At 39.9% G+C, this 24,075-nt stretch overlaps 1 protein-coding gene across 4 annotated transcripts in view; it reads left to right on the plus strand.

Moving 5' to 3' along the window:
* galm (galactose mutarotase) overlaps positions 1-23,817 on the plus strand; it is a 65,110-nt gene extending 41,293 nt beyond the window's left edge. Inside the window, exons 3-9 of one of the 4 annotated variants that reach the window (XM_048536048.2) lie at positions 1,214-1,420; positions 3,019-3,123; positions 7,576-7,657; positions 18,791-18,932; positions 19,103-19,178; positions 22,586-22,760; positions 23,250-23,817. In XM_048536048.2, coding sequence (XP_048392005.1) covers positions 1,214-1,420; positions 3,019-3,123; positions 7,576-7,657; positions 18,791-18,932; positions 19,103-19,178; positions 22,586-22,747 — 774 coding nt within the window. In that variant the 3' untranslated portion in view covers positions 22,748-22,760; positions 23,250-23,817. The remainder of the gene's footprint in view (positions 1-1,213; positions 1,421-3,018; positions 3,124-7,575; positions 7,658-18,790; positions 18,933-19,102; positions 19,179-22,585; positions 22,761-23,249) is intronic. The other 3 variants (XM_048536047.2, XR_007248106.2, XM_048536050.2) reach the window with 3 other exon arrangements.
* Positions 23,818-24,075: the final 258 nt, after the last annotated feature.

Genomic DNA, 24,075 nt, shown 5'->3' on the forward strand with positions numbered 1-24,075 from the left:
CTGTTATGCCACAACATGACATCCCAACTTCTTTATTCAATGCACTGTCCAATAAAAGAAAGCATGCAAAATCTTTTCTTCACTATCCTTTTTGCCTGCGACTCCACTTTCAAGGTACCATGCTCCTGCTCCCCAAGGCCTTTTTGTTCGGCAACATACCCTAGTGCCCTACCATTAACTGTATAAGTCTCGCCCTAGTTTGCCTTACCAAAATGCAATACCTCATGTTTATCTAAATAAAACTCCATCTGCCACTCCTCGACCCATTGGCCTGTCTGATCAAGGTCCCATTGTACTCTGGCATCACCTGCTTCACCGTCCACTACACCACCTATTTTGGTGTCATTAGGAAACTTACTAACCATACCTCCCTACATTCACATCCAAATCATTTATATAGATGACGAAAAGCATTGGAGCCAGCACCGATCCTGCACTACACCACTGGTCGCAGATCTCCAATCCAAGAAACAACCCTTCACCACCACCGTCTGTCTCCTACTTTCAAGCCAATTTTTTTTTATCCAATTGACTAGCTCCTCCTGGATTCCACATGATCGACCCTGGCTAACCAGTCTGCCATAGAGAACCTTGTTGGATGCCTTACTGAAGTCCATACGATCTTTTTTGTCACCTCTTCAAAAAAACTCAATCAAGTTAGTGAGACATGATTTCCCATGCAGAAAGCCATGTTAACCTCCCTAGTCAGTCCTTTCCTTTCCAAGTACATGAAAATCCTGTCTCTCAGAATCCCCTCCAACAACTTACCACCATCTACATCAGGCTTACTTGTCTGTAGCTCCTTGGCTTTTGTTTAGATCCTTTCTTAAATAATGGCACCACATTAGCCAACTTCTGGAAAAGGTTTCAAGCTTTGTCTACAACAAAATGTGCTGATTTCAAACCAAATTGTAACGGAATATTGATCATTTTGCCTGGCCTCATAACTGTCCTTTTCGGCCTTTCCTGGCCATTGTTACTAGATCATGGAATCATTTAATTCCTACAGTGTGAAAGCAGGCCATTTGGCTCATCGTGTCGACATCGATCCTCCAAAGAGCTTTCCACCCAGAACCACCCTCTTACTCTATTCCCATAACGCTGAATCTCCCATGGCCAATCCACCTAACCTGTACATCTTTGGACTAGTTATTGATTAGTCATTTCAATTGAATGCATTTTTAAAATTTTGTTTAAATTATTTTTCTTATAGATGCTGTGGACATCTGAAATATTATCAAATGGAGTGAGGCTTTCGATGACAAGTGCTGATGGTGAAGAAGGGTATCCTGGAGAGCTGAAAGTCTGGGTGACATACAGTCTCGATGGAGCAGTACTGGCTATTAACTACAAGGCACAAACAACCAAGACTACCCCAGTAAACCTGACTAACCATTCCTATTTCAATCTAGCTGGACACGTAAGATCAATTTTCTTTAATAGCACACTGCATAGGCTTGATCTGTTGGAATTTAATATTGAGGTGGCTGGAATGAAAGTAGGAGTCCAAGATGGTCCTGATAAGTCAAACTTTTTGTCCATTAGCCTTTGAATTTCCTTTGCTGTATATTTTCTGTGCTTTTGGATTTATCTAAATTTCAGGCCCTCGTCTTTGTGGAGATAGGATGAGGGATTGGGGTTATGGGACTCTAGAAATCTTGGAATCATGGAGACCCTGTCAGAATTTAAAAGCATTTCTTATTCAGCAACCCAGGCAGTATCAGAGGAGCAGGAAAATTGGTGTTTAAGGTCCAGACCCAAAACATCAGCTCTCCTGCTCCTCTGAAGCTGACTGGCCTGCTGTGTTCCTCCAGCTCCACACTGTGCTATCTCCTACTCCAGCATTGGCAGTTCTTGCTATCTGATTCAGCAACCAGCTGGATTGACAACTACAAGAAAAGCAGTGACAGGAGACCACAGCTGAGGGCTATTAGGATGGTCTGTGAAGACTGGAAGAGGTTTGGGCTGGTGGGGAAGGGGTTAGGGAGGTGAGGAGCTCTATCGGCTCTGTAATCATCCTCATTTCAAGGAGCACAGTTCAAGAAGAAGACTTAACAATGTCTTTTCAGGTCAACTAGAAATGAGCGATAAACAGTTTCTTGCTAGTAATATCCATTTTCCACGAATCATTATTTTTAGAATGATGTGTGCTAGAGGAACAAATTAACCAGGGCTGGTGTAACATCAGAGTATCTGGGATGACCCCTTGAGAGGTGAGCACCCTCTGTCTGGCTCCTAAACCAGGTTGTTCAGCCAAAAGAGTGTGGCATCTGTGTGTGTTGGGAATGCTGTGTCCATCGGATCTCCAGAGGAATCTCATCAATGTCCACAGGTGAACCTAGATTCATTGGGAAAAGCCTGTAGCATTGAACCTGAGATTGGTTTAAAAAAAGACATCTTGTTGAACCTTTTAACCTTTCAGCCACCAGGATAATGCTAAAGTCAAGGAAAACAACATGTATGAGAAAAAAGAGTGATTGGTCTGCAAGTGGACAATTGTAGATGTGTTGCCATGGAGAATGTACCAGTTAGATATTGACTGCTAGTTACTTACCAGGCTTTGTTTAGATTTTGAACTAGGCATGTTGACTCTGGTCAAGGCAGTTCCCCGAGGAATGAACCAGAAAGTGGCTGTCTCCTGTTTTGTTGATTTGTAACAGTGTCAATGTATGGATCTGTTCTTTCTACAAGAACAGAGCCCTGGGTTTTAGTGTATGTAGTTTCCAGAATGTGCTTGTAGGTCTCACTGTGAGCCTGGTTGACAATCTGAAGTTGGTTGTCACTGCAATCCTTAAGACACTCTGGCTTATCTAGCAAGTGCTGTCCAACTATAGAATTACCAGTTGTTCTAAAACAGCGTCACCTAGTTGCTATCTTCACCTGTTGTTCAAAGGTCTGAGATTTCTTACCCTTTCAGGGTAATCTAAGGTAGGTTTTTTTAGTAATAAAAGACATAACAGCAAGAAATTATCTGAACAGAGTGGCTATGATGCATCCTATTTTCATATTTAAATGTAGGTGAAAAAGCTAGTTCTGTCAAACGAGCAGAGGGGACAACACAACAATGCTATTGTTATGCATGTCCTGTATGGAGTCTCCATAAATAAAGAAATCCTTTACCACGTGAGTAAAAACTTATTCAGAACTGGTTGTAGTAGTTCACCCGTTACTTGTTCAGTCATAAATTTGCAGAACTGGTCACAGACAAGATAGGATGTGAGGAACACTGTGTTTGTGGTTTTGAAGTTTAAGCATGCTGCTTCATGCTGTCATGATGCAGTAACTGTGTGAGTGGTGTTCACCACTAGCAGGAAGCTGCCGTCAAATCAAAACCATCTTCCGTCTGTCAAGCGCATGAGTAATAGAGTGTGTGACTTAATTGTCACTGTGATACAAGGCGTTTAGGTTACAAGTTCAAAAGTCAGTGGTCACACCAAACAGAGTCTTTCTTCAAAACAAAAACCAGAAGTAGCTGGAAAAGTTGAGCAGGTCTGGCAGCATCTGTGAAGAGAAAAATCAGAGTTAACATTTCGTGTCCGGTGACCCTTCCTCAGCACTGCAGCATCCGCAGTTCTTTTAGTTTTTGTTTAGAATCTTTCTTCGTCTGTCATCAATCTCATCCAAGCAGCCTGCACATGCAAAGCTGTAAACACAGGGTCCAATATTAGCTATGATTCTGTGATTGGTCAAGGTTTACTAAATAACCCTGAGGGTGCTAAGAATTATGCTGATACTAGAAATGTCACTTGGAGTCACAGTATGACACACTTACATGTACTTAAAAAGCTACGTATGTTAATGCACTGTATTCTGTATTCTTCACAGGCAGAAAAAAAGTGTGCATATTGCATCTACATCTGTTTCAAATCAACATAATAGGTGACTGTCACTTAAATACCTTGACCAATCAGCGTCAACATGTCATTTAAAATTTAAATAAAGCCCCCTGTTGGTCATCAATTAAATGGTGAATTCCGCATGGGAACATCACTACCAATCATGGTTCACTAGCTAACCCAGCAGGACCCTTTCACATGCAGGTTTTGCATGTTGTTTTACCTGTATATTGGTATTAACATGTAAACTGTTCTGATGAAAAAACATGAGAAGCTTGATGAAATGTCTTTTTTTCAACAAGATTTCAATTTTGTACAATAACCCTTTAAAGACCAAAGTGGACTGGGGTGTATTCTGAAAGAGGATTAATTGGTTTTCATGTGAGCTGAGGTTCCCATGAAGATGAACAGATCAGAAGAAATAGAAGGATATTCTAAAGTGTTGGCTTTTAACCTGTTTCTGTTTCACAGTCCTAAACAACTTGAGAATTCACCTGAGATGAAGCAAACTAATGTTTTCTCCAAATGGGCAAATTTTGTATCCGATTAGTTTTTGAACAGATTCTAACGTTTTTTTTGTCTTTGCTATATTCGTAGAGACCTATGATAGTGTGAGTTATACAGTTGAGAAGGGCAAATTTAGGGGCAGGGAGAGCAAGGGATTGTGGATTAGACAAGATCATTGCTGCTGTTTCAATTATGCCAGACCCCTCTGACCATATAAAGAGGCCAGAGAAGGGAGTCACTGCAGATTCTGTGCCATCAGGACTGGCATGGCAGGAGTGAGAGATGGTTCCTATGCCTTGGCATTGTAAACTGTGTCCTGGGACTTTGATTGGAATACAGCTGTTCGTCATTGTTATACGATGACTAAAATTATTTGGTGGAAAATGAGAAATACTTTAAAACTGAGGTTAATTTTGGAAAGACAGTAAGATTGTGCGCAACATTTTAAGCAATAATAATGCAAGAGTTTGCAACTATTTGACTCATTACTTTGTTGTACTAATGATTATAAAAATGACTTTTTGTTTCAAATACCTTGCACCCATTGAGTAATGTTTGAAACATTTTCGGCTTTGTCTGATTTGTTGTAGCAATGTTTTTAAAATATAGTTTTGTCCACTACTTTCTGTTGACCTTTGTGGTAATTCTTTTAAAAATTATTGCTGTTTACGGGAATGGTACAATAAATACCATGAAATCACCCAAGGAGGGACAGAGACCTCTAAGCTGGAAGCATGACCTGCAACTCTAGAAAGCTATAATTGATTTTCTCTGTTGGAAAAATTGCTTGTTACTAAAGGCAGAAAAGAAAAGCTTTTATTTAAAATATATTTTAGATGTAGCTGAGGTTATGTGGGGCTCTTGTTAGCATCTCATTCAAAATTTGGCAGCTCTGGCTGTACAGCACTCCTTCAGTAATGTTTTGGATTGTTAGACTAATATTTGTGTTCAAGCCTCTGGAATGATCAAGATCAGAAGCATAAATGCCTCCATCTGAGCCACTGCTAATACCTAACAAATCAACCTTTTTGCAGCTGATTTTTTGTTTTAAAAGAAGCGTTGCAGAAAACTTTGTTTTAACCAGTACCCTTATGAACCCAAAAAATTGGCAAAAATCGTGTAACTCAAATACTGTAAGTTTACTGAGTTACAGCAATAGCTGAGAGTGCAAGTATGCAAGCCCTGCACTGGAAAGTTTTTTTTATTTTGAGGCAAAGTTGCACTATAATTGAAGTGATTTATGTTGTAAGTAAAGTATAACAGCGATGTGTATACATCCTACAAAATGTTTCTATTATGTAGTGTGTGTTTTTAACATTCGTTATGTGGAGCTCTTGACCAACCAGCACGCTTCTGGTCCCATAGGTACCGATTAATAAAAGGTTTACTGTATTGTTCAGACTAGAGTAGAATCCCTACAGTATGGAAACAGACCACTCAGTCCCAAAAGTCTATACTTACTCTCCAAAGAGAATCCCACCCTTTACTTAGCCCCCCCCAACCCTATCCCCATCTTACTGCATTTCCTCTGGCTAATCCACCTAACCTACACATCCCTGATCACTGTGGGCAATCTAGCATGGCTAAAAGAATAAATCAGTCACTTGCTGGGAACACATCCCAGGTTCATTTGTTGCCCAGTACAAAAGCTAGACACCCCTCCCCACCCAAGTTATAATTCTTCCAACCTCTTCCATCAGGCAGAAGATACAAAAGCTTAAATACACGTACCAACATGTTCAAAAACAGCTTCTTCCCTGCTGTTATTAGACTTCTGAATGGACTTCTCAAATTTCAAATCTAAATGTGGATCTTGCTTTTCTGCACCTTCTTTGCAGCTGTAACTTTGTGTTCCTGGTCCTGTTCAATTACCCTATGATCTTCATATGATATGATCTGCCTGTACTGCATGCAAAACAGAATTTTTACTGTGCTAAGGTACATGTGACAATAATAAATCAAATCAAATTAAGCAGATGATAATATTCTAATCAGTGTTCAAGGGGAAATTTCTTGCGCTCTCTGACAAGGATTTGTCAGACAAGGACAAGTTATTCTGCTGCAGAAATACACACTTTTATGATTCTGTTCCTCTGCCCTGTGGATATTTTACTGATTTGAGTGTCCATTTGTTCTTTCCAATATTGTTAACTCTTCTTTGCCTAACCTGACTTCCCTGTTCAGTTGTTGCATGGTCTGTTCACAAACTGTTGCTAATCCTGAGCCAAAACGATGCTCAGGATGCGTATGGACTTGACCATTCCTCCTTATTATTCTTTTCCCCCAGCTGGAATAAACCGTGACATCCAATTGGTATGTCCCACATGTGATCCAGTCGAATCAGAGACTGAAACCTTGAACAATATCCATATGTGACATTTAACTAGAAATACTAGTTTTATTAATTCCTGCATTTGACACAACGTTTTGCATTTCTATTCCAAATACGCCAGGTAAATTGTAAATAATTTCATTTGCAGAGAGAACTGTAATTTTCCATTTCTATAAAGCCTTTAATGCAGCAGAACAATAACTTGCATTTATGTAGCAGCTCTTAATGTAATAAAAAATATCAGGATGCCCCACAGAAGTGAAATCAGAAAAAACATCACAGTATTGAAAATTACATTAGGAATGGTGACCAAACAGGACAAGAGTGGTAGAGGGTGGTGAGGTTTAGGGAGGAATTTTCAGAGTTTAGCATTGAAGTATTATAGGGATTGGTGACAGCTTTCCACATTGGATCTTCATGCATTTTAATGGAAACACCTCGTAAAAATCCACCTTACAACAATCTGTGTCAGAACATTTAGAACTTTGCTAATGACTGAAGGCGGGGAGAAGGAAGTCAGCTATACAAAGGGCCAGAAATGAGGAATAGTGAGTTCTAATCATCGAGAAAGTGGGATGAGATCATGGAATGTGAGGCTGGATGAACACAGCAGGCCAAGCAGCATCCCAGGAGCACAAAAGCTGACGTTTCGGGCCTAGACCCTTCATCAGAGCTCTGATGAAGGGTCTAGGCCCGAAACGTCAGCTTTTGTGCTCCTGGGATGCTGCTTGGCCTGCTGTGTTCATCCAGCCTCACATTTTGTTGTCTTGGATTCTCCAGCATCTGCAGTTCCCATTATCTCTGAGATCATGGAATGTTTTGAGCATGAACTATAATACTTTCTTTCTTGAGGAATATATTCTAATATTAGAATTCTCAACTTTTCCTTTTTCCATTTAGGGATTTCCTAATATCTATGACCATGAGGTTTCTATAGAAGCAGAGAACTACCTGCCTGTTGATAAGACATCAATTCCAACTGGTAAGAATATGCAGGTTATTTTGTTTATATTTTGGTACTTGTGTTAAGAAATATTGAATATTTTCCATAATTAATCTAAGCAAAATGATAATAGTGAGGTAAATATTGAGACAAAAGACTGATAAATCTCAAGTACTAGGAGGTTTGGCCCCAGTGTTTTAAAGAAAAAAGATGAGAAATTTTAAGTGCCCTGATCTTTTGGAGTTCCGTAGATATGGGAACAATTTATTTAGATTGGAAAATTGAGCCTGTTACCGTGCTGTTTAAGAAAATAGACAGAAGAAACCAGGGAATTACAAACCAGTTAGTCTAATATCTACTGTAAGGGAATTAGTGGAGTACTTAATTAAGGATAAGGGGCTAGATATTAAGTGGCTCTAGCCAAGTTGTATTTTCATTTTGGATTTGGGGTTGGGGTAGGGTGGGGATGTATGGGAGGAACAAGTAAAATAGGGCAGGCATGTAGCTCACCATCATCCCACCAACTCCTGAACTCACTCCTATGGTACTCTTGGGATATGTTGAAATTGGAGCCCACCACCCAACATCTGTAAGTAAATAATTAAGGGCCAACTGAATTTGAAAAAAAGATAAATTGATCCCACTATTTCCCTGCTGACACCATAATATGGTTAGCTTGGGTAGGTAGGTGGGAGTGGGTATATATTTTCTTTGGAGCAGCTTGGACTCGATCCTAGGTCTCCTGGCTTAGAGGGAGTGACACTACCACTGTGCCTCAAGAGCCTGTATTTTTTGAAAGTTTTTAAAACAGCAGGAAGGAACAGTTTGCTGTCTTTGCTCATCAGGTGCACTTTAGATAGAGCACCCCTCCCATCTTACTTGCATGGCCTTTAAAACCCATTTCTTCACAATCCTCGCTGCCCCACCCCCACCACTTCTGGTAGGTGACACAACTTGTTCTCTGTCTTTTCACCTTGCTGTTAACATTCTTTCTGGGTGGCATTGTGAGGAGTCAACTCTGTATAATTCCACCGGCATAATCTACTGCACAAGGTTTTCTGGGCACTTTGACAACTTTCAGTGGATTACAGATGATTTTTACAGAGAGTAGATTGTGCACAATGAACCTAATTGAGGTTTTGAAGGGGCACCTGAAATACTGGATAGGGATTATCTGTAGATGTTATTTGTGAACCTCTGGAAAATCATTTGATAAAAGTCCCCCATAACAGACTGTTTGTTCATTAAAATCGAAGTTCATGAAATTGAAGGCATGATTATTAACCTGGTTAGGATTTGGATGAGCAGTAGGTGAATGGGCAGGTAGTTTATTTAACAGCACACAAAATGGTGGCTTGAAACAATCTGTTCTTGGGTCTATTCAGTGTTAAGATGACGAGATTGAAAGCTGTATATCCACATTTGCCAATGACTCAAAGATGTCCAGTGTTATAGGCAGTCTTTCCAGAAGCATAAAATCCAGGAAGATCCTCCATAGCAGGACTTTGAGTGTATCTGCAGCACGTGGACTGTAGCAGTTGAAGAGGGCGCCTCACTTCTACCTTATTGAATGCAGTTGAGGACGAGTAGCAAACTGCCAGCGATGCCCCTTTTCCACGAATGAATAGAGAAAAATCTTTGATTAGTCTTTGATCATTTGATTGGATGAGTAAATCTATGGCAAATGTATTTCCATACAGGTGAACATAAGGGCGTGAACATTTTGGACTAAATAAGAGGATAGAATAGAGTATTTTTTTAAATGGTGGAAATCTAGGAGCTGTGTCGGCCAAATGTACTTTTGAGGGCATGTTGATAGGTGGGAGGAGTAGGGTCCAGGTATCTGCCTGAACAGGTTTTGAAATAATTAAGAAGACTAATGCAAAGCTGACCTTCATAACTAGAGGAGTAGAATACAAGAAAGTAAAAGTCATACTTCAGCCATACAAAACCATGGTTAAACCACACTAGGCTTACTGTGTGCACTTCTGGCCATCTAGTCTGTAGAATGACATGTTGGCTGTGGAGTGAGTGCAGTGTAGATTTACCAGAATGATGGCTGGACTTCAAGAATTAAATGATAATGAACGATACACAAACTGTATTCACTGGAGTTTAAGGGTTGATTTAAGACCATAAGAAATAGGAACAGGAGTAGGCTATTTGGCCCTGCCTACTCCTGTCGGGAAGGATGGCATCTCAGGGGAATATATGACTGACAGCCAGGTTTTTGGTACCATGTCTATCTCTGCCGTAATGAGGAGTATGTCCAGTTCCAAGCAGTTGATTGTAATAAGGGACTGTCTGTTCTGAGGCACAGACAGACTTTTCTGGAGCCAACAGTGAGATTTCAGAATGTTTTGTTGCCTCTCCTGGTGTCAGGGTCAAAGATGTCTCAAAGAGAGTGCAGAATATTCTGAAAGGGGAGAGTGACCAGCAGGAGGTCGTTGTGAAGGACATAGGTAAGAAAAGGGATGAGGTTCTGCAGAGACAATATAGGAAACTGGGCAGAAAGTTTTAAAAAGTAGTCCCTTGAGGGTAGTACTGGTGCCACCTGCTAGTGAGAATAGGAATAGGAGGATTGAGCAGATGATTGCATGGCTGACAAGCTGATGCAGGGGTCAAGGATTCATATTTTTGGACCACTGGAATCTTATCATTGGTAGAAATAAGCTATATAAGAAGGACATGTTCTACCTGAATTGGAAGGGGACCAATATCCCTGAGGGGAGATTTGCTAGTGTGACTGGGGAACCTTTAAACTAGTGAGAGGCTGGGGAGAAGCAGTGGGAACTAAAGCGATAGTGAGAAAAGGCTGATGCTGGTACAGTGGATAAGGGGAGCAAATTTACTGGTCAAGGCAGACAAGAGCTTGTTGGAGAATGAGGTAAGACTGATAAACTAAACTGCATTTACTTCAATACAAGACACGTGACAAGTAAGGCAAATGAACTCAGGGCATGGTTGGGATCATGGGACTGGAATATCATAGCCATTACTGAGATGTGGCTCAGTGATAGACAGGATGGACAGCTTAATGTTCCGGCGTATAAATGTTATAGGAAAGATAGAGGGGAGGGGAAATGGCATTTTGGTTAGGGATAACATTTTGGCCATAATAACAGAGGATATTCCTGGGAGATCAGCCAGAGAAGTCAAGTGGAACTGAGAAATAAGAAAGGGTTGGTCACCTTGTTGAGATTGAGTTAGAAATCCCTAACAGTGAGCAGGAAATTGAGAAGCATGTGTGTAAGGAGAGCTCGGATATCTGTAAGAATACCACAGTTGTAATAGTAGGGGATTTTAACTTTCCAAACACAGACTGAGACTGTCATAGTGTTAAGGGCATGAATAGGGAGAAATTTACGTGTGTACAAGAAGACTTTATTATTCAATATGTGGATTACCACTAGAGAAGGAGCAAAACTTGACCTTCTGTTGGCCGATTAAAGCAGGGTAAGTGACTGATGTGTCAGTAGGAGAGCACTTGGGTAAATGATCATAATTCTGTCAATATTAAAATAGTTATGGAAAAGGATAGAACTGATCAATAAGTTAACGTTCCAAATTGGAGTTGGGCCAATTTTGACAGTGTTAGCCAAGAATGTTCAAGAATTGATTGTGGGAAGCCAATCGCAGGTGTAGAGATGGTTGGGAACTGGGAGGTCTTTAAAAATGAGATAACAAGAATTCATGTTGTGGCTGTACAAGACAATGGTGAGGCCACTTTTGGACTACTGCATATAATTCTGGTTGCCATTCTACAGGAAGGATATTGTGAAACTTGAAAGGGTTAAGGAAAGATTCACAAGGATGTTGCTGGGGCTGGAGGGTTTGAATTATAAGTAGAGGCTGAATAGACTAGAGCTTTTTTCCTGGATTGTCAGGTACTGAGGGATGACCTGTAGAAAACCATGAGGGCCATTGATAGGGTGAATTGCCAAGGTCTTTCTCCTAGGGTGGGAGAGGCCCAAAACTAGAGGACATATGTTTAAGCTGAAAGGGGAAAGATTTAAAAGTGACCTGAGAGGGTAACATTTTTGTGCAGAGGTGATACGTGTGTGGAATGAGCTGCCAGAGGAAGTGCTGGAGGTGGATATACTTACAATGTTGAAAAGGCATCTGGATGAGTACATGAATAGGAAGAGTTTAGAATGGTATGGGCCAAATGCTGGCAAACAGGACTAGGTCAGATTGGGATATCTCGGCATAGACGAGTTGGACTGAAGGGCCTGTTTCCATGCTGTATGAGTCTATGACTCTATAACCCTTGATTCCCCGACTGATCAAGCATCTATCTGTTTCAGTCTTAAATATACGACTCTACCCCATAGCTCTCTGTGGCAAGGAGTTCCATAGATCTCAACCCTCTGAGAGAAATTCTTCCTTATCTCAATCTTAAATTGTCACTCTTTTATTCTGAGATTATGCCATCTGGTCCTATACTGTCCCATGAGGGGAAGCATCCTCTCTGCATTTACCTTGTCAAGCCCTTAAGAATCCTACATGTCTCAATGAGATCATCACCTCTCATTCCTTTGAACTCCTGATCTGTTGGCTTTCGCTCTTAAGACAACCCTTCATAAACATACTTGTGAAGTTTCGCTGAATCACCTCCAATGAAGTCATATCTTTCCTTAGAAATGGGGACCAAATCTTGGAAGTTTCTGGACACGTGTGAAGTTAGGAAATAGGATGGTAAAAGTTTGGAATTCCCTTTTGCAAATGGCGATTGATGCCCCATCACTTGTTCATTTTCAGTCCGAGTTTGATAGATTTCTGTAAGCCAAAGATACCAAAAGATGCATGTTCATGGAGTTAGGTGATGGAGTAGCTAAAATCTTATTGAATAGTTGGCAAGATTAAATGGTCTACTCCTGTTTCTATCTTATTAATGACAAGTAGAAATACTGAATATGTACTAATTAAATGAAACTGGAGAGGCGTAACTGCTGAAACTCAATGGTGTTTGTCTGTTCCTTCTATTTACTAAGCATTTATTTGTTCAGCATATATTCCATTTTTTTTCTCAATTTTGTTGCTTCTACATCACATAAGATTACCTCCTAAATATGGTTGTCTCTCCCTGGTAAACATTATGCAACTGAGGCCATTTTTGTTGAAGCAGAGAAGACGAAAGCAGGATTTAATCAAATGTTTTTAAATTTTCTGAAGTAAATTTGTGGGCCACATAGACTCTTTGTTTTGATTGGGGTGGCAAGTGTGATCAATTTAAAATTATTGTCTAAAGAATGAGGGGAGAAGTTAGGAATAATTTTTGTGCGGAGGATTATTAGAATATAGATTACTTCAGCACAGGGGTATTGAAGCTATGAAACATCTTTTATGGGAAAAGTTAATCAAACAAAGGAAGATATAGGGTTATGAGATGAGCATACGGAGTGGTTTTTGATTGCCATTAGCAAAGAGCTCCTCTTCAAAGTTTACTGCTTCGCCATTGCCGTTGATCTTAAAAGGAAAGACTTGGCATAATCAGTGAATTGCTTTATAGTCCCCTGCCTTTTTAACTAGAGTGATTTGTAAAATTGTGCTAGTGAATTGTTTAAAAACTAAACTAAAAGTGTATATAGATTGATGATTCATTCCGTGGGAGGAATTTGCAAGAATGTTGCGACATGAGGTGGAGTTTTTCTAGTATGTCATGTGACATTTGGAACAGAGGCACATGATGGAGTTAAATGAAGTGTGGGTTGAGAATGAGTTTGGGCTTCAGTGCGTTATTTCCTATCACTTTGTTTTTCACCATTCAGGCGCACATATGGAACTGTGGGCCTCTTAGGCAAATTGGCAGAGGTCACCCAGCACCTGGAGATCATACACAGCCAAGGCATATTGTCAACTTTAAGGGAGGAGTGAAATGAAAAATACTGTCTGATTAAAGTAAAGTCCAAAGTGTACTAGGGGTAAGAGGATAGCCAAGGAACCAGTAGGCACAAGACAGACCAATTTGACAATCTGTGTGGAACCAGAAAACACAGGTGAGGTTTCAGTTGAACACTTTGCATTTGTATTCCCATATTCACTATAGAGGAGGACAGTCTAAGTATAGAAATCAAGAACGGGACTGGGGTATACTTGAACATATTAGCGTTGAGAGGATGGAGGCATAAATGGTTTTACCAGGCTTAAAAGCGGATACATCCTCAGAGCCAATTGGGATGTATCCCAGGCTGGTGTGGGAAGCAATTAATTAATTTTCAAATCCTCTCCACCTAATGTGGAGAGCACCTAATGTGGCTTAATTATTCAAGGAGGGACAAACCATGAAATTACAGTCCAATGGGTCTAACCTCAGGTGTCAGGAAACTAGTGGAAACATTTCTGAGGGACAAAATTAGTGAATGTTTTCATCATGGATTTATCAAGAAGAGATGGTAGATATCAAATTTGATTTAATATTTTTGAAGAGGTGACAACATGTGTACATGAGGGTAGTGCAGCTGATGTAGCCTGCATGGACTTCAGCACTGCTCTGGGTAATAAAAACTGAAAGAGCTACAGATGTTGTAAATCAGGAACGAAAACAAAGTTGCTGAGAATGTTCAACAGGTCTGGCAGCATCTGTGGAGGGAAAAACAGAGTTAACGTTTCGGGTCCGGTTCTGAGGAAGGGTCACCAGACCTGAAACGTTAACTCTGTTTTTCCCTTCACAGATGCTGCCAGACCTGCTGAGCTTTTCCAGCAACTTTGTCTTTGTTCCATGCTTTAGATAATGTTTTGAATGGCAGGCTCGTTAAGAAGCTAACAGCCCGTGGGGACCAGGGCAGTTTGTCAAATAGGATCCAAAACTGTCTTAATGGCAGGAAGCAGAGGGTGATGTTTGGTGGCTGTTTTTGTGACTGAGAAGCTTGTGTCCAGCAGCTGACTCTCTTGCTGCTTGTTGTGTACATTATTGATCTCTACATGAATGTAGCATTTTTGATTGAGTTAATAGCTGATACAAAAATTGGTGATGTGGTAAATAGCAAAGATGAAAACCTTTGACCACAGATTGACATCAACGGGTCTGTCAGGTGGGCTAACAGTGGCAAATGAAACTTACTTCGCTAATGTGCGAGATGATGCATTTTTGGAGGACTATGTATGATGAATGTGAGTGTGTGTAGAAAGAAATGAATGCACCCAAGGAATTACAGAGGATCACAGAGACCTTAGTGTGTATATTGTTACACCTCACTGAGGTAGTGCGCTGTAAATAAAGCAGTGCTATTCCTGGAATACTTAAAGTACACACAATTCCCCAATTTGTCTGTCTGTTAGACTGGGTTAACAGAAAATATTGACCAGATTTCCACATTTTTGTTACAAATGTGTGGATTTGAACTATGTCAACATATGACTTTACCACTTAAAATTCTACTCCAATGCACATGTATAGACAGATTAAAAAACGTTAGTGTTATAGGTGGAGGGAAAAAACTGGGAAAGCTATTTAAAGGCCCTTAGTCCACAGGGTTTCATTGAGATTATCTTTTTGCTGGTCAGGACTCGTTGCTTTTCAATTTCTCTCTAGAACTTTTCACGTCTTTGCAGGAGTTAGTACGTTAACTGCAAAGTCTCTTAGTTCTTCATTAAAAACAACACCTTGTGGCAACTGATGGGAAAAAATAAAGTGGTTTTCTTTAAACTGCGGAAAGATACACTCCACCTCCCTTTAAAGAGGTCCATAGACTTCTGCCAGTATTGTTCACACCCAGGAGCTGCTCAGCTACCCATGAGCCAGTCAGGTAGTTGTCAGGCTGATTGGCTATTGTCATCCACAATTCTTCACAATTTCATAAACTAATTAGTAACCAGTTGCTGGCTAAATCTCACTTAAAATGCACCACCTAGTGCTTCTACAAACAGCCCTTCCCCATGACTTGGACAAGGCAACAGTGTAAAATGACTTCAACTTGCTTTTTAAAAGTGCAGTGATTCCTTACGAAAATGATTAGTTGGCAGCATTAACTGGGCATGATGTATTTGCACACCCCCCCCACCTCCCTGAGATCTTAGTTCACTTAACAATCCTATATCACATTTGATTCAGTGGGGGACCCCTGGAAACTGCAGTGTAGGTGTCTCCCTGCCTCTACAGCTGGCTGACAAGACCCCTATACAACGGGATTCTGCCCTTAATATGCAGCAATCAGTGTGAGTATGTGATTGGACAGCATTTACTGAAGAATCCCTAGGGTGCTAAGAACTGCACTGATAGCTATTGTAAGATTATAAATCGGATTCGCAATGCGGTTCACCTTATTGGGAACTGTATATATTGTGGTGTAGAGCCCTGTCCTCAGTTAACAGAAAGAAAGTAGATAAGGCCTTGCATCTTGTAAATTCACCAAAAGTGTGAGGGATTACAGTTCGCATGGCAACCTCTTAACTAATCAGAATCTACTTGACTCTGAATTTAAGTAGATGGAATAGCTGTTCCCTGGTGCATTGTCCATGGCAATACTTCACACTCAGTCAGAGTCCCTATCTTCACTCTTTTCACATGCAGGATATATTGTTATTCTGCTTGCTATTAAGTATTCTTGTGTCTGTCTTAAACGCAATATGAACAGCTTCAACAACATGTCTCTCTTTCAGTAGTACTCAAGCTTTGTGTTATCAAACAACTCTCCAAGTATAGTCATTATAATATAGTGGTCAGTATGATCCCAATGTGATAATGATCTAATAATCTGTTTACTGACAGTGTTTGAGGAACATATTTTGGTCAGGAGACTGGAACAGCTCCCTTCTCTTTCTTGATATAAGTCAATTGAGAGCAGACTGTTTTGATGCTTCAGTCAAAAGATTGCAGCTCTTAGAATGCAGCATTGCAATGCATCAAATTGTCGTTGCAGATTTTGTGCTCATGTGTATTGTCATATTTGAACTCTCAGCTTTCAGACACAAATATGGTGAAGAGGTTTCTTGCACATTGCAAAGTATTGTTCATATCCTCTTGGCTGTTTTTAAAATGGTTCACTGTAAATCAATTAACACTGAAGTGCAGTAACTAGTATATCAGCAATAACAACAAGGGTACAATAAACACAAGGATAGATAATAACTAGTTAATCTCTGATGTTGATTCAGTGATATACAAGTAGCCTTCAGAGAAGGTAGACATGACTATGGTTACAGTTGGTGGTGTTAAAACCTTGAATTTTTACAGTGCCTTTAAAAGCTGCAGGATGATCCCCTATGTAATGTATAGCCAATTTCGCTTTAAGTTGTCAGTGACTGTTGTAATGTGGGAATTTGCATGCGGCTAGATCTCATAAACAGCAATGTGATGTCAAACCAAATGACCTGTTCCAGTGATATTGCTTAAGAAATAAACATTGGCCATGATGGCAGGACAAACACCTCTTGCTATTCAACATAATGCACTGGGGCTTTTACATCCACTTACGAGGGCAGAGAGGGCCAGCACCTTCCTTGGCACTGAAATGTCAGCATCAGTGAGCTCACACATATAGAGTGGGACAGGTAACCACAGCCAGGGCAAATGTGCAAACTTTTGAGTCAGTGGGAACAAATTGCTCTTGATATGCCAAATTATCTCCTATTAGATCAGATAGACTATTTGTCAGAGTGACATATTCAGAGAAACAGATTAAGGGTACACATCCTGTGGCATAGTTGTTCATCAGGAGAGAATAGACTTACTGTTTTTTCACCATTCACTGTTTTCATGAAAAGGCACCTACAAAACTTTTTTTCAGGCATATGTTTTTTTTGTGTGTGTCTCTTTCTTGATTTTTTTTTTAAAGTTCAGTCTCATCTATTTCCTCATTCATTCTAATTGCTTCCCAGAGGTCAATTCTTATGCTACATCATTAAACCAAATGTAGATTTTATTCAATAAACAGTCAGTGAATGATTCAACTTCCTCTTATAAGAGTACAACCCCTGTTTTATATGCTGATGAGATAGGACAGTTCCTAAATATCACCAGTGTTATATGCTGATAAAAGGTCAAAACCAAAGAAGACGTTAATCTGTTTTACAGCTTTTTGAGAAAGTTATAGCTGAAATAAAGGCAGAAACTTGGAATCTCATTCCATTTGGTTCCAGAATTGGTTGTTTCTGATTTCAATTTTACTTAGTCTAGACTTGCACTACAACCTAGGATCATATAATGTCAAGGTTATCATTGACTTCACTGTGTCAGGTCTTCTGGTTAGGTTTTCCTACTGTTTCCCAATAGCCCTGCAATTTCATTTTCAAGTATTTCTGAGTACCTATTTGAAAGTTGCTATGGTTTCTGACTCCTTCACTCTTTCACACCATACATTCTGGGACTTAACAATTGGCCACATGTAAAACAATCCTGTCCATCTCTCAGTAACTCTTGGCAGTGGATCTGCATTAACTGTGTTGTGATTGGAAACAGCTTTTTTTCCCCATAATAATCCCTCATAATTTTGAACACCTAAATAACCTTCTTCTTTAACTAGAACTATCCCTGTTCTTTTAGGCTGTCTTCAACTTTGGTGTAAAACTAAAGTTGCACCAACAGTTGTACAATAAATAAACCTGAATTGTGATGGACATGAGGAAGAGTCATGCAGATAGCCTTCAGAGGAAGCAAATGTTGTGACTTTGACTATAACACATGACTGACTTGCATTTATGTAGTACATTTCATAACTTCAGGATTTCCCAATGTGCTTTATAGCCATGAAGTACTAGTGAAGTGCAAGTTTTGCTTTAATTTCAATATAAGAATTGGAGTAAGCAATTTGTGCACAGCAAACTCCCACTAGCATGACATTGAGCAGATAATGTGCTTTTAGGGATAAACTATAGCCAGGACAGCATGGAGAACTCTCCTCTTCAAAATAGTGTCTTGGGATATCTCATATTCACTAGAGAGGGTTGACAGGATCATGGTTTAACATCTCATCTAGAAGTTGTCACCTCTGAACATGCAGTGATCTCTCAGTACTGCGCTGGGAGTTTCAGCCTCAACATTTCATTCAGATCTCTGGTGTGGGCCTTGAAATCACAATTTTCTGGTTCGGAGGTGGAATGTCACCAACACGTCACTGCTAACACTTGAGGGTTATTAAGACTATCAACGCTTTTTTTGTTCCTCATTGACAATAGCTAAACTAGATAACTTTTGATGTTCTGTGCTTCATTCTGTATATCTGGTTTATGAAGGAGAGATTACCTCGGTGGAGAACACGAATTTTGACTTGAGGAACCTAGTAGTTCTTGGAGACCAGATTGCAAATAAGTTAGCTGGAGGCTTTGACCACAACTTCTGTTTAAATTTCTCAAAACAACGATCTCCTTGTGCAAGGTAACTAACTTGAGAAAAGGAATTACATTTCTCTTGAATTTAGGAGGTTTGTCTTATTTGCATAATTGAACATATTTTGTGCTGTTGGATATACTTGTGATTTTTGTCCTTTCTTAAAAAAACGTTTTGCATAATTTCTTCGTAAAATTAAATTTTATTTTCACATGTAGAGATAACATAGTATGGAGCTGGAGGAGCACAGCAGGCCAGACAGCATCAGAGGAGCAGGAGAAGTTGCTGTTTTGGGTCAGGACCCTTCTTCAGAATTTTTTCAGATGTGTTGTTTATAGCTTAAAGGGAGAGACAAAAATACTTCTGAGACTAATCACAACAGATTGTTTCATTTTACAGTCACACTGAAACAATAATTAACAAAACCCTGGGTGTTCATATTACTGCACTTAAGCCAATCTTTTCCCAAATCCAAGTTATGCTCTGTGTTTTTATTCTGAACTCAGCTGCTGGGATTTAGATGCAGCAATTTAGGGGATGATTATTTAAAGGGGAAAATCTTGCACTGTCCTGGCATCTTTCACCATCTTAAGTATTTCTGAAATATTTCTGAAATGTAATCACTGTAACAGGTAATACAGCAACAATCTGAGCACAGTATGATTCTGCAGTACAAATGATGAGAATTAACAAATAATCTGCTTGGAGATGCTCATTTTGTTGACATGATTTAATGATTCGCTCCCATCAGACACTAGTCCCCTCTATTTCAAATCTGCCATTATCACCTGCCCTCAGCAAATAATAGTCTTCACTTTTATTCCTTAGAAAATTACTGACCCATTTCCAACCTCCCTTTTCACCTCAAGGTCCTTGAATGTGTTGCTGCCTCCCTCATCTATGCCCATTTTTCCCGCAACCCCGTGAAGAAACCTCTCCAATCCGGTTTCTGTCCCTGCACCAACAATGAAACAAATTTGATCAAAATTACAAGTGACATTCTGTGACTGACACGGAGCACTATGCCTAAGTGGGAATGTGTGCTGTGCGGAAGATGCAGTGAGGTTTCCAAAGGATTTTGACAGACTTATTGAGTGGGCAACAAACTGGCTAATGAAATATACTGTGGAAAAATATGAGGCTGTCTACTTTGGTCAGAGGAACAGATGTGCAGAGTATTTCCACAAAGGTTAGAAAGTGTAGATTTAGAAAGGAACCTAGGAAGCCTTGCTAATAAGGCTGTTAAGGCTGACGTGCAGAGGGCAGTAAGGAAGTCTAATGGTCTGATAGACTTTTTGCAATAAGATTTAAATGTGTAGGAGTAGCAAAGTCTTCTTTCAACTGTATAGAAGTTTGGTAGCTCATACCTGGAATACCATGTGCAATGTGGCCCCCTTTCAGAAAGATACAATTGCTATGCAGAAGTGCAACAGAGATTCACTTGTGCAATAACAGGACTGTCCTAGAAGAGAGATTGGACAAACTGCACCTGTATACTCTCGAGTTTCAAAGAATAAGAGATGATCTCACTGAAACCTACAAAATGCCTAAAGGGATAGAGAGATTCGAAGAAGGTAAGCTTTTTTTTTACCCTTGTTGGGCAATCATATAACCAGGGGCTAATTGAAAATAAGGGAAAAGCTACTTAGAACTAAGATAAGGAGAATTTTATTTTACTTACAAGGCTGTGAACCTTTGGGATGCTGTATCCTTGAGGGTAGTGGAAGCTCAGTCATTATGTATGTTCAGAGATTGGTACTTAGAAATCTGTCTATGATGTAAAAAGACATGGGTATAATGTAGGAATAGGCGTTAAAATGATTGAGCAGCTGCGATGGTATTGGATGATAGGCAAGCTTGATGGACTGAATGGCCTATTTCTGATCCTGTATTCCTTTGCATTCTTCTTCTTTCTAAAGCCTTTGACACAGTCAAACACACCATTCCCTTGAATGCCTTTGTTGGCCAAATGAAAGGGTCTAACCTTCCCTTATTCAACTCTGAACCACGCAGTCACAGAATACCCTCCGTAAAACTCTCAAAATCTTTATCTTTCTCTTAGACTCTCCTTAAAATATACCTCTTTAACCAAACTTTTGTTGACATGTTCTAACATTTTTTTTGCTTAGTGTCGAGATGTTCTCCTTCTGTAAAACGTGGGATGTTTTACTTTGTTAAAGATGCCATTTTAATTTTCTTTATTCACTAATGGGATGATGGCATCACTGGTTAGGCAGCATTTATTGCCCATTCCTAATTGCTCAGAGAGCAGTTAAGGGTCAACAGCGTTGCTATGGGTCTGGAGTTCACATTTACGCTAGACCAAGTAAGGATGGAAGTTTGATATTAGTGAACCAGCTGGATTTTTCCAACAATCAGCAGTGGATTCATGGTCATCATTAGATCCTTAATTCCAGATATTTTGTTGAGTTCAAATTCCACCATCTGCCATGGAGGGATATGAACCCGGGGCCCCAGAACGTTACCTGGGCCTCCTGATTAACAGTCCAGCGATAATACCACTAGGCCATCGCCATATGTAAATACAAGTTGCCTCCACCTGAGAGGGGAAGCAGGGTCTCTTATTTAATGCCCGTTCTGGAAAACAACACGTCTGGTAGTGTGGTACACCTTCAGTATCGTCACCAGGCATCAACCTTGATTCTGTATTGAAGTCTGTGGAGGGGACTTAATCCGAGGGTATTTGTGAAATAAGATCAACAAGCAAGATAAGCTCGTGCAGATAGGGTTTCCGATAGAATTATAAAAGCAGAATTATGTGGTGGTGTGGTTGTGACATGCAGCTAAATGAAGGAATCTACACTCAATTCACATGTTGATGGACTGCCATTTTCATCTTGAGAGATACTGAATAGAGAACAAATATCATCCATGTGTGGGGCAGTATTGTGGCTCAGTGGTTAGCCCTGCTGCCTTTCAATGCCAGGGACCCAGGCTCAGTTCCACACTTGGGCAACTGGCTGTATGGAGTTTCCTCTGGGTGCCCCAGTTTCCTCCCACAATCCAAAGATGTGCAGACTAGGTGGATTAGCTATGGGAAGTGCAGGGATAGGGTAGGGGGATTGGTCTGTGTGGGATGCTCATGGAGGGTCCATGTGGACTCGATGGGCTGAACGGCCTGCCTCCACACTGTAGAGATTCTATTAAAATAAAAGCAAAATACGGCAAATACTGGAAATCTGAAACAAAAACAGAGAATGCTGGAGAAACTCAGCAGGTCTGGCAGCATGGAGTTAACGTTTCAAGTCTGACATGACTTCTGCAGTAAGAGATAACAAGATGTAGAGCTGGATGAACACAGCAGGCCAAGCAGCATCAGAGGAGCAGGAAAGCTGACGTTTCGGGCCTAGACACTTTATCAGAAATGTCTAGGCCCGAAATGTCAGCTTTCCAGCTCCTAAGATGCTCCTTGGCCTGCTGTGTTCATCCAGCTCTACACCTTGTTATTGCAGATTCTTCAGCATCTGCAGTTCCTACTATCTCTGATAACTTCTGCAGTAATGTCAACGGGTTGATTGTGTTCAAGTCTCAGTTGCTTTTGACCAGATTATAGAAACTTGATAATACTTTTCTTTTTGAGTCACAAGTAGAATTAGGCTGGTGAGCAAGTTCAGGGGGGGAATACATCTTTAATACTCTAAGAAAAGGATTGCCAGTGAAAATATTGTTCTTGTTTACAGGGTTTACCACCGGCCAAGTGGCAGGCTCCTGGAGATCGAGACCACCCAGCCAGGAGTTCAGTTCTACACTGCGAATTTCCTGGATGGGAGTCTGAAGGGCAAAGGAGGGGCCACATACCCCAAGCATTCAGCTTTCTGTTTGGAAACTCAGAATTGGCCTGATGCTGTTAACAAGGTTTGAGGGGAAAGGGAACCTTTTTAATACTTTAATGTGCATTAATTAGAAGTAATATAAGAATTCTGCTTGAACAAAATTTCTGTTACTGTGCCCGAGGTTGACATGTGAGTTATGAAAACAGTTTATTAATTTAAACCTTTGCTTCTGACTTATAAAGAAAAACATAACACAATGTTTCCTGCAACTGTGCAACCTCGCTGCTGCTAAAATGAAGAAAAACTAGATGATGTGGCAAATTAGGACCTGTTGCAAATTGTTAGAGAAAGAACTTGCATCGATAGCACCTTTGATGTGGTAAAACCTCCTAAGGTACTTCATAGGAACGTTACCAGATTAAATTTGATGAAGGCTGCAGAATGTTTGAGTTTAAGTGTACTAGGGTGCCGAGGAAGCTGGAAAACTGGCCAGGAGAATATATTGTTACTTACTGTTTCTGAGCGTTGCATTACATTTTAATTTGATGCATTCAAATGTTTTACTTTGCAGGCAAATTTCCCAGATGCATTGCTGAGACCAGGCGAGGAATATGACCACACAACATGGTTTAAGTTTTCTGTACTTTAACAGCTGTGATGTGAGCAGTTGTGTTTCGGTTGTCGTACTGTAATGAAAACGTTTGATTTGTTTTAAAAATTAAAAAATAATAAGATCACACTACGTGGTAGTGGGATGTTGGTTAGGAATAACATTAATACTAATTCTTAGTGATGAAAATTAAATCACGTGCAGTATTTACCCCTTGTGCCCATACATTGAACAGTGCATAGCAATAATGAGCATTTATCTTAATTTAGAATATTTCCCAAAATCTAGAGAGGTCTTAAATTACATATCAGCTCACATTCAGTTTATTTCGAAAGGCAGGAACAGATTAGAAAATTGGACATTTGATACTAGCTAAACCTTTAGCAATTGTCAACTTGCCCATAATAAAATAATTTTCCAAAAATTGCATTTCCCAAGGAACTAGAATAAATGAGTAAAATGTATCTGAACACTTAACCTCTGTAACTTAGTACTCCTGATAAAAATAAAATTTTGTATAATTTGGAAAGCGACTTGATTTCATTTACAAGAATTGATCTAAGATTTTTAATGAACATACAGGTTATTGCAGGTTTCCTTGATTATTAATTACCAGCAACTCTGAAATAAGTATCTTTAGATGTAATAGCTACTTTTTCAAAGTTAAACTGCTTGGTCTTTATGACCAGCGACATAAGCGTATTTCTACATCACACCTATTGCTAAACAGCACACTTTTTTTAATATTGCTGTATTTGTTGATCACTGTCCTGCATGTCTAGGTAAC

The sequence above is a fragment of the Stegostoma tigrinum genome, chromosome 9 (genome assembly GCF_030684315.1).
Source record: "Stegostoma tigrinum isolate sSteTig4 chromosome 9, sSteTig4.hap1, whole genome shotgun sequence".
Classification (NCBI taxonomy): domain Eukaryota; kingdom Metazoa; phylum Chordata; class Chondrichthyes; order Orectolobiformes; family Stegostomatidae; genus Stegostoma; species Stegostoma tigrinum.